We start from the raw sequence: 18,576 nt of genomic DNA, 5'->3' as shown, positions 1-18,576 counted from the left end.
CCTAACTAACTCACACAAAAGCATTTAAATGCGAGAAATGCTCGCTTATTAACTAAATAATGCTAAAACCCGTCCTAAAACCGTACCCAAAGATAGGGTTTTTTGACCCCTATCACTATGCCATAGCCAGGAGTTGTCCTCCTTTGACACTAAGCATATATTTTTTGAAAATTGTTTTTCCAAACTCAACATGTACACATTTTCAACACGAGGGGCGGTTACAATCAAATTATTTGTTTTACCCTCGAGTATCCGACACTAAGTGGAGTCAAATACAACCCGTCTATCGCTGTCACAGAGCTGAGCTACACTCAATAGGTTATACTTGAGACCTTTAACTAAGGAGACTGACTCAATAGTGGGGTTTCCTCCAATAGTACCTGACCCTACTATCTTACCCTTCTTATTGTCTCTAAAGCTTACATTACCACCTCGTTTAAGCTCTAGTGTGATGAACTGAGTTTCATCACCAGTCATGTGCCTCGAGCATGCACTGTCAATATACCAAAGCTTTGACTTCTCCACGCACCTCAGGCTTACCTGCATTGTGAATCATTCATCTTTAGGTACCCAATTCTTTTTGGGTCCTCGTTTGTTAGTGTAAGCAGGTGCTATATCATGTTTTAATTTGTAACGGCATACTTTTATAGTGTGACCACTTTTACCACAGAAGTCACAATGAATTACCCTTTGAGGGTGATGCTGAGTGTGATCAGCATTATTATGCTGAGCATGCCAACATACCTTAGTGGTATGCCCTTTCTTTCCGCAGAAGTTGTTGGTCCCTTATAACGTTACAAGTATAGTTCCAAGGGGGGGTTAGGAACTATTTAAACTTTTTCTTAATTTAGGGCAGACTTCTTTTCTTAGGAGAAAAGGTTTTAACAGCGGCGCTGAGTAAACAGCAAGATACTGGCTTAGTCAACTGGTGACTAATTCAGTTTCTTAACTTGAGTCAGGAGATAGCACTTAGAGTCTATTCCTGAGCTCAGATGTTTGATGCGCACAACTCACCTTGACCTCTTTACTTGGTCAGTTTTTGGTTATTTAAGCAAGCAATACATATAAGGAGTTTCAGGTAAGAAATGCGTTACTCAGCAGATTTATCCAGGTTCGGCTTCTAAGCCTACGTCCTGTCCCCGGAACACGTTCTGAGCTTTCGAATCCTCTACTGAGCTCTTTAAAGGTAGAGCCTCAAACCTTTTACAATCTGAGCAACTGAGTATAACAAGAGTACCTTCCTCTATACCTCTACTCAATCCTAATCTCTCGCTGAGTACTATAACCGAGTACTCAGCCTCTCTTTTCTAATGTCTAGAAATGATAAGTGTTTGTCCTAAACAATGATTGCTAAGACACCTTAGATGATTGAATAATCACTCTAGACTTTTACACAAAAGATATGAAATTTAGTGTAAGATTGCTTTGCTTTTTGCTTGCAGAACTTGCGTAGAAATTTGGTTAGCGTAATGGCTTGATCAAGTTCTGTATTGAATGAAGCTTCTGATGGCACTATTTATAGAGACGTCTTGAGGCATCGGTCATTTCGAATTTCGAAATAACCGTTGGAGGGAAACGGCTTCCTGTCGTTGTCATCCTGACTTGCTCAGAGCTCTCGGCCAATCAGATTTGAGTATCTTCTGTCCTCGGTCAGCTTTTGGTCAGCTCGGCAGAATGTCTCTCCTTTTATGGTAAAGTCAACTGGACAGCATACTGTGTCGTCTGAACTTTACCCAAAGTGGAAACACTTTGTCTGGAAGTTTTCCTTAGCTAGCTGCTGTCTTGTACGCTTTGTCGAATCAACTCAGCAGCTTCGTTCCGAAGTTGTTCCCTGAAGGTCTTCTAGATCCTTCTTCCGCTGAGTTGCATTTTGTCCATAACGACAACGTTTTGACATACGCGGGCCGAGTTGTCTTGAACCGTTTGACTTGGGCTTTGACTCTTCTATTGGGCTTGGGCCTTTTAATCCTTATGTCTTATAAGCAATTTAACTCAACATTTAAACTTAGTGTGTTTAGAATATGTTTTTAATTATACTTAAACAATTTTGTCAAATCAAAATTATGTGGAAAGGTGTTTCAACAGAAGTCACATTGGACAATCGCTTGTTATACCAACACACATCTCTTGTGTGTCCTCTTTTCCCGCAACATTCACATTGAGTGAACTGTTTATGCTGACCAGTACCTGAGTACTCAGCATGGGATTTATTCTTGATTGAACCTTTTATTTGGCTCTGTAGGGTAGTGACATCCTTTTTCAGTTTCTTTGAATCTGATTGGACCTCCGAGACAAACTTATGCATAAGTTCTATTTTACTATACAAAGTTGAATTGTCTTGGAGAAGATATCGGAGGTCGCTGAGCTTGACCTCTTCAATCTCATCACACCGCCTGCTGAGTGCCTTTACTTTCTTATTGCACTTTTTAGTTAGCGCATATAAATCACTCAGGGCGTTTATCATCTCATTTCTAAGCAAAAGTAAGGATGTTACCTCATTATTGTGTTCCTCCTGGTCAGTTTCATCAGAGAGGTCAGCTTGCTCAGAATAAGTGCGGTCAGCATCATCGGCCATGAAGCATATATTTGCCGTTTCATTTGCATCAGCTTCAGATGAGGTTGACTCATCACTATCACTCCATGTGGCCATCATTGCCTTCTTGCTTCCCTTCTTCTCTTTCTTTAGATTTGGGCAGCTTGACTTAATGTGCCCAGTTTGATGGCACTCAAAGCACGTGACAGATTTGGAGCTGTCCTTTTTGTATTTTTCGCTGGACTCAGTTTTGTACCTATCATTTCTTCTGAAAGGCCTCTTGCTGTTCTTTTCATTCTTTCTGAACAGCTTCTTCATTTTCCTTGTGAACATGGAAATTTCCTCATCGTCTGATGAGTCAGCTTCGGTTGAGTCAGCTTTCATGACAAGTGATTTTTGTTTCTTGTCTTCTGACTTTTCTTTCTCTTTTGCTTCAAAGTTCTTCATTGAGATCTCATGAGTCAGCAGAGATCCGATCAGCTCGTCATACTTATATGTAGTCAAGTCTTGAGCTTCCTCCACATCCGTTTTCTTAGCTTGCCAGCTTTTTGGTAAGCTTCTCAAGATTTTCTTCACTTGTTCTTCTTCAGTGAAGTTCTTGACGAGTCTCTTTAGCTCGTTTATGATATTGGTGAATCTAGCGTTCATTCCAGAGATGTCCTCATTGTCATTCATCTCAAACAGCTCGTACAGTCTCATGTGTTGGTTCACCTTTGATTCCTTGACCTTGCTTGTTCCTTCGTAGGTTACTTTAAGCTTTTTCCAGATCTCCTGTGCCGACTCACAACCTGATATTTTATTGTACTCTGCAGCATCTAGAGCACAGTGAAGCATATTGATAGCCGAAGTATTATTTTGTAATTTTCTAAGGTCATATTCTGACCACTCAGTTTCACTCTTGACAACTTTCTCATTGTCAACAGTTTTATATGGCACGTAAGGGCCTTGTACAATTGCAAGCCATGCACTCATGTTTGTGGCTTGAATAAAGTTTTTCATCTTATTCTTCCATAATGTATAATTTGAACCAAAGAATAGGGGAGGCCGACTAATTGATAATCCCTCAGGGAGTATCTGTGTTGTTTGGTTCCCCGGAAGGAAACGAGTGCTGTTCTCAGCCATTTATCGGGATCAGCTCAAGATAGTTATATCTTTGAGTAGTGAGCTTAGGCTCTGATACCACTTGTTGGTCCCGTGTGATTAGTTCCAAGGGGGGGGGGGGGGGGGGTTAGGAACTAATGTAACTTTTTCCCTAATTAATCTTGCTGACTTGATAATTTTAATGAGTTTATTAACTCAACTTTGGTCAGCTTAGCCGATCTTAGTGTAAGACAGCTTTAGTCAGATGTTGACTAAGACTGTTTCACTTGTGAGTTGAGAATTGACACTTTTGTGGTCAGCTTCCAACTCAGCACTCTAATTTACTCAGTGTCAGCTTTAAACTATTTATATGATGAGTAAATGTAACAAGCAACACATGCATATATATATATATATATATTAAGAGAGTTATAAATTACTCAGTATGACTTATCCTGGTTCGGCCTCTCCGCCTACGTCCAGTCCCCAGACTCCTCCGGGCTTTTAGAATCCAATACTGAGCTCTTTAAAGGTATAGCACAAACCGGTTACAAGGCAGTTGAATATGCAAGAGTACCTTCCTGTATTCGTCTACTCAACTCCTACTAAGTGCTACAACTCAGCACCTAGATTTCTCTACCACTGAGTATTTACAACCAAATACTCAGCACAACACTCTCAATTCACAATTGATACAATTTGCTCTTTTTCAGATAAAGAACACTTTAGATGATTACAAAACAATCAATCTAGCATTTACACAGGAATAGAAAGTTGGTGTAAGATTTCTTTCTTGTTTTTGAGTGCTTTGAGCTTGTATTTTTCTCTCTTGTATATTCTGGAATTCAGCAATGATCCAAGAGGATTGCTTGTCCTTTTATAGTTGTATTTTGAGGATCAAATGATTTGAATTTGATTTGTCCGTTGAGTCCAAAACGGCTCTTTTGGGGGACAACCTTCTGGTCAGCTTCAGATGTGCAGGCCAATCTTGTTTTCTGTTTTCTTTAGATGTCAGACTTGTCTTCTTCCTACAGGCTTTATCTTCTTGCGGCAGTTTGTCTTATAGCAACGACCAGTTGACCCATGCATATCAGAATTTGGCTTTTGCGTAAATCCAAGGCTTAAATTATTGGTGCAGACAGTTGTCGGGTTTGTCTTTTAGCTAACGGATCATTCATTCTGTCCTGAAGATCACTCAGCTTTACTTCGATAGTCATTGTCTCTGATTGTCACCAAATCTCATACTGAGTTCTTCTTCACTCAGCTTCCATGGTCAGCTTTGTTCTGCAAGATTTAGTTCTGAAGCAGACTTCTTTTATGCTGAGTTTCGTTCCACTCAGCTTCTTTGATCAGCTTCATTCTTAAGCTGTTGTTTTGAAGATGACTTATCCTTTATCATCCTGAGTTGTTCTTCACTCAGCACATGCTGACTTTGTCCTGTCTTACTTTTTGATATATATTTATACTTAACATTGAACAAACATATTAGTACAATTAAATCAAAGCACTTAAATTTAATTGCCTCTTAATCATGGATTAAACTTAAATGATTTTGTCAAATCAAAATCTTGTGGAAAGGTGTTTCAACAAGTTTGTATAATAATTTATATCGTTGTAGCTTGTTTCAGATGGCATAGGTCTTAATCAATTATGTCAATGAATTTGTTTTCAGACGACATATTCAATTATTTTTGTGAACTATACATATCTAAGCCGAGTCTGTGACAGATGCGCTGCCAAACTCATGAGCATTATATATCAGGGGCCTTCTAAATTTGGTCCAAAAAAACAGATTAATCTCTAAACTTACAAAGTACCGTATTAGCTTTTTGAATTACTTAAAGTGGTCTATTGACCACTGAAATCGTTTAAAATGATTTATTGGCCTTCTGAACTTGCTTCAAGTGATAACTTTAAGCAAGTTTATGGGACTAACAAGATTGTCCGAAAGTTTAAAAGACCAATCAGATTTTAGGGTCAAGTTCAGGGAACTCCTAATGTACTAACCCTTAGACTTATTGATATATTGTGACAATTAGAATTTAGGGATAAGTACGAGTCATGAATATTCTTAAACCAGACCAAATACTAAAATAAAAAGATATAGAACTAGATTGAATTGATGACTTTTGTTTAAATTTAAACTGAATTGTACTGTTGAGTTACATTAAGTATAATTCTAGAGATTTTCAAATCTCTATTATTAGTGTAAATATGTTGGAGATTTTTGAACTGAACCGAACACCCGAATAAAAAAAATTAGGAACACAAGTGAATCATCAACTTCTTATTTTAAACCCAAATTGTAACAAATTGATATTAGCTTTAGTGACAATAAGATTTGTTTGATACTAAGTTTTGTGCAAATAGTGTAATAAAAAGATTAAAGTCTCTTAAAAAAGTTAAAGTTTTTATATTTATGGTTAAAAAAGATTAAAGTTTTCCTATTTATGGTTAAAAAAGATGAGGAGATTTTGTTATATGTATTATAAGAATTTTTTTTCCTACAAGAAGGGGTAATATTAGATTTAAGAAATAAACTTTTCAATAACCCTTACTGATATAAATAAATCTATTGATTCCTAAAATTCTAAAATTAGAATAAAATTAAAACTTGTGATTTGGTAGGATTTGGTTTTCTTATATAAAGAGAGGTTGAATCAGATATATTATAAAATTATTATTATATAGTTTTCAACATATCGTATGTTGTTTTGATACTTTTCTTTCTTATCATAGTAAATGGTAAATTCTTTACCTAATTCTTTATTGAATTAATTGTTGTACATATATTAAACTCTGACCAATGAAAAGAAAAATGCAATGCATACCATTTTATAGGAACGGTTGGTCTTAAAATATAAATTTTTTACAAGTGACACAATTAATTAATCGGATAATTATTTTTGGAAGTATTATAGAATTTTGGGTAAATAATTATAAGGTCCATGTGTTTTTACCTAACACGCTAATAAGTCCATCATATTATTATAAGGTCCTTAAGTTTTATCTTAATCAATTCTTTAGTCATTCCATTTATTTTTGTAAATGAATGTCCAAAATTACCCCTAGTTATATACATAAATTTTTTTTATCTTTTAGTATCAAATTTAATCTAATTAATTTTAATAAAGTTTTTGAAAAAATTAATATACTTGAAAAAATATATTATTAATTTTCTTAAATTGTAATTATTTTTTAATATAATATCTTTAAACTAACATTAAATATTATTATAAATATTTTATAATTTTTAAAAATCATATTTTTTTCTTCATTCGTAAAATTTATTAGAATTGTAAACAAATTTTACAATGATAGTCTTACTCCTATTTTAATAATTTTTAAAATATTTTTCATTCATTTTTTAGTCAATAAATTTTATGTTGTTAAATTAAAGTTTTATAATTATATAAAAATTATTAAATCATTTACTTTATATTAGAGTTTATATTGGAGAGATTGTGATTATGTAGGAAAAAAGAGAAAAAAATATAAAATAGAAAAAATAGATATTTTATTAATAAAACATAAAATAAAGGGTAATTTTGGTATTTTAAAATTTATATAGTATAGTTTGACCATTGACCCAAGCATAATGACTAAAGAGTTAACAAAAACAAAAACTAAAGGACTATATAATTATTTCTAAAAACACAGGGACTAAGTAGTGTATTATGTAAAAATACAGGGACCTTATAATTATTTATCCTAGAATTTTTGATGCTTATCACATATAAAAATCTATATGTTCATTGAATTTTTGATCTTACGATGAAGATGGAAACGGTGGAAGCGTGACAAAATATGAGACCAAAAGCATGAAGTATAAAAGTAAATGCACAAGTGTCAGAAAAATATGAAAAATGTCACTATAAAGGAAAAATTCTTCGTCGTTGTTATTGCTTTAAGGAATGAGCTTTTTCTCCTGCACCAGAATTACTGTATTAATTAATTTACGGAGATGCTAATGTTTATCTATTTTTTTTATAAAATAAAATTTTTGTTTTATTTAAATAGAATGATAATGTTTCTTATGCTTCAATTTATATGAAATAATATTCGAATGATATATATCTGAATTAGTACATTTATAAAATTCAATTTCAGTCCTTAACATATACATCCAAAGTCAATTGAGTCCCCAATAAATGAATTTTTTAAAGAGATAATGTTGAAATAATTTATGCAAATATCACCAACAATCCAACAAGTTATAAGAGTCACTAGGGGTGTTTATCAGTTGGTCCGGTCTAAAATTCGAACCAAAATAACCAAAAATCGAATATCCTCAAAACTAAAAACTAAACCTAACTAAATAATAATAAATAAACGAACCGAACCGATCAAATTATTTCGATTGGTTCGGTTCAGTTATTCGGTTTTTTTATATTAAATTTTTTTATTAACAATTTTTTTTATGTAAGGTTAATATTACACCGTTACTAATGTTGTTGAGTATTTATTTATATATACAACAATTTTTATTTTTCTTTTTGGATTGAAAGAAAAAAAAAGAAAGAAAAAAACATAGAAATTTTATATAAAAACAAAATCAATCTTAATTCTAAATATGAATTAGTGTATAATTGTACTAAATTGATAGACAATCATTAAAAAAACTAATAATATAATCAGTTATAAGCAATCCAAAAACTATCAAGCTTAACAAAGATTCTAATAATATAATTCTAAATCAACTATAACTTAGAACAATAAATGACATACACTAATTATATAATAAATCTAATTTCTAATTATATTTAATTTATTTCGGTATGTTCGGTTAATTCAATAATTTTGATTTAAAAACCGAACCAATCAAAATTATCGAAATATTATAAAAAGAAAACCGAAACCGAACCTAATAGATCGAAAATCGAACAAAAAAAACTAAAATTTATCGATTCGATCGGTTATTTTGGTTCGATTCTGTTTTTTTTTATTGTTGTCGGAGATTTACCCTTCTCTCCGAGTCACAGAGATAATGATAAATTTCGGACAATAGGGGCAAAATTGAAACTTATCCAACTATATTAAGATGTTTATAAGATCTTACCTAACCTAATATTATTTCACATCGCATTTCGTTTCCACCCCCCAAAAGTCCCAAATTCGAAACCACCGATCGGTGAAGTCTGCTTACTCATCTCTCCAACCCTCAATCGGCGGAGTCTGATTGCTCATCTCTCCGACCCTCAATCGGCCGAGTCGGCAACGGCTTTGCAGTACTCCGTTAAGGCTTTGCATAGTCTGTTTCATCACGTAAGGTAAAACTCTAATCCTAACCCTAATTCTAGTTTCATTTCTCTAAGCTTTGAGCTCCTATCACTCACTCCGTCACTCGACCTATCAACTTTGGTTCATGAATCCATCTCATATTCTGTTCTTTTCCTTTCATTTTTCGGAAATATGAGTGATAACTGATAAATGTAGCTCTTCAATTTTGGAGGAATTATTTGTAATTTTTTTCTTAATTAAATCTTTAAATCTTGATAAATGATGTCTGCTTTAGTGATGATTGAGCCAGAGCAATAGATTGTAATCGAATTGAATTTGAATTGACATTCACAAATGAGAATTACAGAGAGAAAGAATAGAGCAACTATCAATTGCAATTTAATTCTCGTAATGATCAAGATACAGTTTACAAGTTCATATAGTTCAATTCCTAGCTCTAGAACCTTCTGTAACCAGCTGCCATGTCAACTTGGACATAATCTGTTTGAAGTTTCCTGCCATCTGACTGCCTTTTCTTCTATTCTGTTATTCAGTTGCTCCACCTTTACTTCCTTCATTCCTTTTAGTAGACATATTTAATTGAATTGAATTGGAATATTGGAAATGTAACAAAAGATTAATTGACATATTTATGCCTCTGTTTCTCTTTGAAGTTCAAATTGTGTGCTTTTCAATTGGGAAGAAGTAATTTAGCCCATTTCTCTTTGGCTTCAGGCCATTATCTTAATTAATATATTGTGGATTTTCATTACTTACATTGGTGGGGGATTTTCTTTTGCAGAAATTATGGTTATAGACTTGCCGGTACCTGAAAATCAGCGGTGTTTTGAATGTGTTGATATTATAGATAGGATCAGCAAGTTGTCTAATGAAATTCTCGGTAAATTACTTTCCTATCTCCAAAAAAGTTAACAGAATGAAATATAGTAAAATACTACTACTATTTTTTAAAGTTTTTTTAGAGCTATTAAATAATAATTTTATTATTATTTAACACCAATTTTTCACAACCGAGGGTTTTTATATTCCTCTATTCCATATATTTCTTCCTCAAGTGCAGCAGCCGCTGAATAACTAACAATGGAGAAGAAGGGTGGTTCATCGACAAACAATCAGCTGGAGTTTGAGGGGAAAGAAGACCGAATCAGTGATTTACCAGATTCGCTTATTGAGCTTATCCTATCTTTTTTGCCGTCAACCAAACAAGCTATTCAGACTGGAATTCTATCAAAACGCTGGCAGAATCAATGGACTAGTGTTCCGGTACTCATTTTCTATTCCTCTGATAATTATAGTGGAGATTTCGGTACATTTATTGATAAAACCCTAACTCTCCATGATTGCCCAAAGATAAAGAAATTTCATATCGAAAAGTATTTCTCGGACTATGAGCTTAACTTAGCTTCGAAAATCCATTTTGCAACAAGAAAATATGTGGAGGAGTTAATTGTAGATTACGTCCCTTATAATGCGTATGATGAGGAGAATGCGTACAAATTGCCCAAATTCCTTTACAATAATGCTTTTTTGGTTAAATTAGAGTTAACCAATTGTTATTTTAATCGTAAGTGGAGGGTAAATTGGCCATCTCTCAAGCAATTGAAGTTGAAATCTTTTGTTTTGCCGTTTGCGGCAATTCAGAAAGCAATCTCCGGCAGTCCCGCCCTCGAATCTTTGGAATTAATCAATTTTAATGCGGTCAAGGGAGATGCTATTGTTTCCAAATCTTTGAAAAGATTGAGTTTTGTAGATGTTAACTGTGACGATGACACTGATCATATTGAAATTTTATGTCCAAATCTTGAAGAATTCTCTGTGAAGGCATTGTTTTTTGTCAATACTAATTTGACTCGTCAAACAATGGAAAATGTTTTATTCGGCTGTCCGTTACTTCGTTCGTTGGAGTTAAGTGGATTTGAATATGATGATGAGTTTGTTATTGCTTCAAATTCGTTGAAGAAATTAGTTATAGGAGAAAATGATAGTACTGGTGTGATTGAAATTTTATGTCCAAATCTTGAGGAATTGAAGTACTATGCTACGGATTTTGTATATCTTAAAGTGGTGAATCTGCCGTCTTCTGTTTTCGCAACTCTCGATTTTACTTCTTGTTGTTTTGAAAGTGTGACCAGACAAATCCTTGAACAGTTTCAACATGTCAAGAAGCTCAAAGTTGAAGAAGATGAAGATGAGTTCTGAACAAGAAAATATTTTCAAGAGTGAAGTTTTTTTTTTTTTTTTTTTTTTTTTTTTTTTTTCTTTCTGTATGTCAGTGGTAGGAAAGATAGAGCAAATGTTTGGTAGCTTTTAAATATTAGAATTCAATTCCATATGAAGTGTGTTTTCAGTTTTTGAATTTTACTGTGCTCGAGAAATTAGTTATACCGTGTATACGCTGGAAATCTAGTGCTATAACATTTTTAAGAACTTAGAATTTTGGGATACAGGTCAAATTTGGTTCTAAAATTATTGGAGAAGTTCAAATTACTCTTGTCGAAAGAAATTGCTTACTCATTTGTACCATGATTTTCATTTACTGTCTGTTTGTTTTCATTTTCGCCTTTTTTTTTTTAAGTCGAAACAGAAGATAAAAAGCGTTTGGTAAAAAAATTTCAACTTCCTTCTATGCTTTTTCCTGCAACACTTCAGTGGTTTTGAAAATTTGTGGAAAATTTATACTCGACTTGTGTACATATGTTTGTTTACCATGCCTTCAAATCTTTAAGCTTCAAGATTCTGTATTCGTGGATGATGCTTCTAGGAAAAAACATGTCTCAGTGGCATCATTCCAGTCCTTACTAATTCTTATATAAAAGCAACCAGAGTCTTCATTTCATCGCCCAAATCCTGGAAAAAGACATGCCTCGTCTCTGAACCATCTTCATGGTCAAAAACCACACCATCACACCAACAATCGTTGTAACAACCCATTACAATGATTGTTGGTGGGATGGTGTGGTTTTTGATCACGAAGATGATTCAGAGACAAGGAATGTATTTTTACCGGATTTGGCTGATGAAATGAAGACTCTGATTGCAATATGCAATGACCAGAATCCGAGAGTTTGAGCTTGCATCTTAAGACAATTGAAATTTGTGGGTTTTCCGGAGGAGCGACAGTTGTGGAGTATTTGCTAGAGCGTGCTAAAGTAATAATTCACAGATTTGTTCTTAGTGAAAGGGGATAAGATATCTGAACTATTAACCTTTAGAAGTTGTATCCACAGTGAAGTCATGAGCTTTAATAGAAGTAGTAGCACTTGTGAAGTTATATTCACAGATTGATTGAAGTTGTGTGCAAAGGTTTATATATTTTGAGATCTATTTTGAATCAGAAATTGATATCTATTTTGGTAAAGCTGCTGCCTTTGTGAATAAGTGATTTGCATATACTAAGTTGCTTATAAATGATGCATTACTGATTACTATTTTTCTCATTGAAATCTAATTAATGTAGATTGTAAATGAATCTTTCTTTCTAGTTGAATTTTGTTTGTTTTTGAGGGATAAATGTGTCAAACTGCAAGATTAGGGGCTCAATCAACAAAAAATCGAAATGCTCGTGTGAGCCTAAATATGCTTTTCCCCTAAAATGGGTTTCTTTTTCTTTGGATTTATTTATGTTTGCAGATTGCCTCTATACTCTTTCTTTGGATGCTTTTCTAGATCCTCAAATTCCAAAAAAATGAATATTAATTTGTAAGAGCCAAGATTATAACTCAATATTTTATTGTATTAGTCAAATCCCAATTTGAGATTGGGTTGTTATTTAGGTCCAGTTTTGTAGTTTTGGGTTTGTATTTTGTTTTTTTATTTGGTAAACAGAAGATCCTAAACTTTTTAGAATTTTTCTGTCTTGGCTGAGTAGTTAAAAGTTTCGGGGAACCCCATCCCCTATCAGGACTGCCCATACTACTAGATGGTCGAACGTCTAAGTTCGAAGCTAACCCAGACACCTCAGGCCGATTATAGCCTGATAGCTGTTTACATGCATGTCCCAAAAGTGTATATTAATGTTCATTTATGTTTTTCAGAATTATTTTTCTTAGCTTAGCCCTGCTTCGCCCGAGCCTATATAAATATAATGTGGGCTGAGTTAGGTTTCGATTTGGAAAAATTATACAGAAATTCATCTTTTAAAAACAATTTACAACTACGTCAAGTCATAGTTTTGGATTATGTCAAACTAGTAAAATCAGTACTTTTGGAATTTATAAATTAGAAATCTAGAATATATTTTCTCGGGTTTATGATTTATGAATTGGAGTTTAGAATTTTTAAATTATGGTGTAAAATCATAATATATAAAGAATAATGACATATTAAGAATTAAGTTTGGTGATATGATTTAGTTGTAATTTTATACTTAATTATGATATTCATGTATTTGACCCGGTGGATTTGTCTGATCCAGCCCATGTAAGGAATATGAGTCCGATCCAGCCATGTGAGGAATATGAAGAGGTATTTTTTGGGGAAAATTACACAGAAATTTATATTTTAAAAAGTATTTACAACTAAGTCAAGTCATCATTTTGGATTATATCAAACTAGTAAAATCAGTACTTTTAATATATTTTAAGGATTAGAATTTATAAATTAAAAGTTTAGAATATATTTTATAGGGTTTATGATTTATGAATTGGAGTCTAGAATTTTTAAATGATAGTGTAAAATCATAATATATAGAAAATTATGACATATTAAAAATTAAGTTTGGTGATATGACTTAGTTGTAATTTTGTACTTAATTATGATATTCATGTATTTAACCCTATTTTTTGTCCAAATCTTTTCCAAATGGTTATAATTAGTTTTTTGTTTGAAACGACAATTAATTATTTCTTATTTCTTAGTTTTCAATTTTTTATTAATTTTACATGTTTGTATATATATGATTTTGTGTCGTAAGAAAATAATGTATATTTCAGTTATTATATTATTTATTATAGGGTTAGGCTATACTTACTTTGTTTTTTTACAAAGTAAGCTTTACTTTGTTTTTACCACTATTGGATGAACTTACTTTGTTAAAGTCCACCATCATCCAATGATGAAAAAAACAAAGTATGCTAAAAGAGTTCAAATGCTAAAAGTCAAATAATTTAAGTAACTATCTAATTTTGATAAAACAAAAATTACTTTTAACTAGAAATTTAGGTTTTGATAAAAAAAGCACAATACAAATTTTAATATATATCTTATTATTTTAAATTTTTCTGTGAGTTTGGGTACTCTGACCACGAGTAGTATTTACTATTTTTTGAATCTCGATCATAACATTTAATTGTTATTTTTTAATATTTTAAACTCATGTGGAGTATGTTATAAAACTCTATTTTTTTATCTTTAACGCTACTTATTCTATACACGTATGATGAATTTGGTTAAAACTCATTAAAAACTCGATAAAAGCTTAGCTGTATTGAAGTTCGATTCGAGAGGCCTAGATTCGAGATATTAAGGAACCAATCCCAAACCTATCTAGATTCGCTCTTGGCTCGTTCACACCCTAGTTGGAAGGATTGACGCAAATTGTGCTTTCCTAAATCTAGAGTGGAATGGGGTTTCAAAGTTTATAGGAGTTCAATTTTAATATATATCTTATTATTTTAAATTTTTCTGTGAGTTTGTGTACTCTAATCACGAGTAACATACACTATTCTTAAATCTCGGTCATAATATGTGATTATTTGTTTTAATATTTTAAATTCATGTGGAGTATGTTACAAGACTGTTTTTATCTTCAACGCTGCTTATTCTATACATGTATGATGAATTTGGTTAAAACTCATTAAAAGCTCGATAAAAGCTCGGCTCTATCAAAGTTCGATTCGAGAGGTCCCAGTTCGAGATATGAAGGAACCAATCCCAAACCTATCTAGATTCGCGCTCGGCTTGTTGACACCCTATTTGGAACGATTGTCGCAAATTTTACTCTCCTAAATCTAGGGTGGAATGGTTTTCGAAGTTTATAGGAGTTCAAAGGATTGTACACATCTTAACACTAAGTCCTTGTTTGATAACTTACTTAATGACTTAAAATAAAATGTTAAGCACTTATTTAATTTAAGTACGTTTGATAACGATTGTTTCTCCACAATTTAAATTAGTTAATTAAGTTAAAAATCACTTATTTTGATAAGTCAAAATATTTAACTTAACATTTTAAGTTAAGCATTATCGACTAATATTTTTATAAAAGTTACATCATTCAATACTTTCAGCGCTTATAGTATTTAGCAGTTAAATTCAGTATTTATTTTTTCAGCACTTAATTTTCAGTTTTATCAAACAACACCTAAGTCTGCTTTCAACTTGTAATTTAGGCTAGGGGTTAAAAACCAAAATTTTAGATAGGTTAAGGGCCAAATAGTGTTTTAAGCCAAATATATATATTATTTAGGGTTAAGGTGGAAAAATACCCCTAACATTTTGGGTCAGGAGCAATTTTATCTTCAACGTCTAAAATTGTACAATTTTACCTCTAACGCTGGAAGTCAAGAGGAATTTTACCCCTAATGTTGATAAATTAGGTCAATTTCAGACACAACGACTGGAGTGGGAGAGTCAGAGTCGAAAAGAGAATTCCTCACTTCTTTCTCTTATTCAAAACCGTGTACACATATATTTTTGTTTCTTATTCTGCACCAATTGCATAACAATTCGTTCTAAGAAAAGGATTTCATGTTTTTTTATAAATTAATAATAGAATTGGAGATTAATATTTATAAATTCGGTAAATTTTTTGAATTTTTTTTGTCTAATTCGTACAAAAAGATAGTATTTTTTTTCATATCCCAACATATGTTTGTGATTTGTTACTAATAAAATGACGCACGTGTGAAATATAGATGACAAGATTATGACCGAGAAGATAGTTTGATGAATTATTTCTCAAATTGACCCAATTTATCAATGTTAGGGGTAAAATTGCACAATTTTAGACATTAGGGGTAAATTGCTCCTAACCCAAAATATTAGACGTATTTTTGCACCTTAACCCTATTATTTATAATGTTATCCGGTTCAACCAATCCGAATCAATTGGTTGAATCAATTGACTATAACCCAACTATCAATCTGGTTCGATTTTTAATCGTTTTTAAAACATTAGCCATAACAATTAAGGAGACTTTAAGTGGACTCAAGTCCAAAGACACGAGGAATGTGCGTATTAATCTGACTATCTTGTTGTTGTTGAATCAAATATTGTACAATCTCTTTAATTCGTCGTTCAACAAATATTTTAAGACTATTTAGCTTATTTAATTTTAGTTAATTGAGTAACTAAATATATCATTGATTTTTTTTTAAAATGATTGATTAATTAATTATGGGATTTGAAAGATTTTATTTGGAGAAATAGAATCAAAGAGAAGAGAAACTTGGAACAGTTAAGATTTGAGGGAAAGTTTTTTTGGTTAGTAAGGGTATCCATCGCCGACAGCAATGACTATCCGTTTCGTAGATGGTTTGCACCTCTATGGATGAGATTGCTAGTCATGGAAATTCTTTCCATTCCCAAAGGTGAGGATCGAACCATGGACTTTTGGTTGAGAGAGAATTCTTTAACATAGAATAAATACTCTTTTAAACCGTAAAATAAATCCTAGTCCATCTACAATTAGGAATACATAACTGTAATGAAATAGAAATAAATTTTAAAAGAATAAGGTGCAAACATATTCTTTACGTTTATAATTGGGAGCAATTTTCTCTCAAACGTCTAAAATGGTGTAATATTACCGCTAACGTTGATAAATTGGGTCAATTTGAAAAACAATTCATCAAACTGTCTTCTCGATCATGAATCCTATCGTGTACACTTCATATATACGTTAGTTTATAACTAATTAGTAATAGATCACAAACATATGATTAGACGTGGAAAAAAAATCAGAAGAAATTTTAAAATATACTGTATTTTATACGAGTTGCACAATTTTTTTTAAATATTTCAACGAATTTAAAAATATTAATTTCTAATTCAATTATTAAATCTGAAAAAGTATGATTTTTTTTTTTGAAACAACGGATATGCAATTGGTGTATAATAATACACAAAATATGTGTGTTGTATAATAATGTCTGAAATTGAACCAACTTATTAATGTTAGAAGTAAACTTGCTCTTGATTGCCAACGTTACGGGTAAAATTGCACCATTTTAAACGTTGGGGTAAAATTGCTCCTGAATATATACATTAGGGTTATTTTTGCACATTTTCCCAATTTTAAAGGTCAAATATACTTACTAAATTTTATAAAACTAGTAATTTACTATCCGATATCTTAAAGAATTCTTTTAGATATTGGATAGTAAAGAATTCGAAAAAAGCTAATCTTTCTAAAAAAAAAACAGTTAACATAATGAAATATAGTAAAAGATTACTACTATTTTTTAAGGCCTCATACACAAATAAGGCCCTGTTCTTTATCACTTAATTTCAGTAACAATCAGTTCAGTTCAATTCAGTTCAGTTCAGTTCAGTTCAGTTCAGCATTCAGTTTCAGCATTCAGTTTCAGTATTCAGTAATTTATCCTTATTTATTATATTATAATTATTTATATATAATTTATTATAATAATAATTATTATTTATTATTATTATTATTATTTATAGTTTATCATTATCTATAAATTAGATAAAAGTTAAGAAATGATAGTTTATTAAAGTATATATCGTTTGATAAAAAAATTAAAACTAAAGTATGCTTCCATATTTAAAAATTAGGAATTGCACTCAAATTTATCGAATTTATCAATGTTAGAGATAAAATTGCACCATTTTAGATATTAGGGGTAAAATTACCCATGACCCAAAACGTTAGGGATATTTTTACACTTTAACCCTTAATTAGAATAAAAAGTTAAGAGTTTGTATTCATATAAAAATTTGTATTTGATTTCATAGGCTTTAAATTATATGTAAATTTGTGTTTGTATGTAATTTGTATTTTTAATTTAAATTAGACTCATTTTTATTTAATTTTATAGGCTTTTATCGAGCCAAAATTTTATCAAGTCGAGCTTTTATTTGATATTCAATTTAGTTTTATCTTTAATAATATATATATTTATTTATTATTGATATTATTAAATTTATTAGAACCATCATTATTATTATTATTATAAGTTTATTAATGTCCAATATTATCAATTAAATTATTTTAAAGTCTAATATCATCATTATTGTTTAGTTCGGTTCAGTTCGGTAGTATTCAGTTAAGTTCAGTAGTATTCAGTTAAATTCAGTTCAGTTCAGTTCAGTATTCAGCAGTATTCAGTTCAGTTCAGTTCAGTTCAATTCAGTTCAATTCAGTTCAGTTCAGTTCAGTTCAGTTCAGTTCAGTTTTTTTCAGCAATAAAGAACAGAGCCTAACTCCATGAACTTGTTTAAATGTTGCAACTGTCCTCTCCAACTTTCAATTGTAACAACTTACCTCTTAAACTTGTCCAATTGTAAAACATAACCCCAAATTGGGAATTTTTTTACCCCGTACTTGAAGCAACCGTAAAAACATTTCTCCGGATTCGTATCATGCTAAAGATCTGATTATCATACTCCACGAGTATTGTAGCTTTTGTATTTCACGTGTTTCTTCAATTGCAGTCCATGTCAGCAATTTGGAGTTATATTTTACAATTGGACAAGTTTGAAGGGTTATGTTTTACAATTGGATAAGTTTGAGGGGTAAGTTGTTACAATTGAAAGTTTG

The 18,576-nt window shown here is 31.7% G+C and overlaps 1 protein-coding gene across 2 annotated transcripts; it reads left to right on the top strand.

Annotated features, from left to right (window-relative positions):
* Positions 1-8,698: 8,698 nt before the first annotated feature.
* LOC136227742 (F-box/LRR-repeat protein 25-like) lies at positions 8,699-11,291 on the top strand. 2 transcript variants are annotated; one of them, XM_066016482.1, is made up of 3 exons: positions 8,699-8,883; positions 9,636-9,734; positions 9,915-11,291. In XM_066016482.1, exon 3 carries the CDS (start codon positions 9,935-9,937, stop codon positions 11,051-11,053), a length of 1,119 nt encoding a protein of 372 aa, XP_065872554.1. In that variant the 5' UTR covers positions 8,699-8,883; positions 9,636-9,734; positions 9,915-9,934; the 3' UTR covers positions 11,054-11,291. The 2 variants fall into 2 exon arrangements, with proteins under 2 accessions (XP_065872554.1, XP_065872555.1); XM_066016483.1 differs by having other exon boundaries at positions 9,910-11,291.
* The last annotated feature ends 7,285 nt before the right edge of the window (positions 11,292-18,576 follow it).

The sequence above is a fragment of the Euphorbia lathyris genome, chromosome 4, assembly GCF_963576675.1.
Source record: "Euphorbia lathyris chromosome 4, ddEupLath1.1, whole genome shotgun sequence".
NCBI classification, from domain to species: Eukaryota; Viridiplantae; Streptophyta; class Magnoliopsida; order Malpighiales; family Euphorbiaceae; genus Euphorbia; species Euphorbia lathyris.
This window is presented reverse-complemented; position numbering and strand designations above follow the sequence as displayed.

Excerpts from the sequence above, each read along its gene's own strand:
- LOC136227742 (XM_066016482.1), top strand. The coding sequence starts at position 9,935 with ATGGAGAAGAAGGGTGGTTCATCGACAAACAATCAGCTGGAGTTTGAG.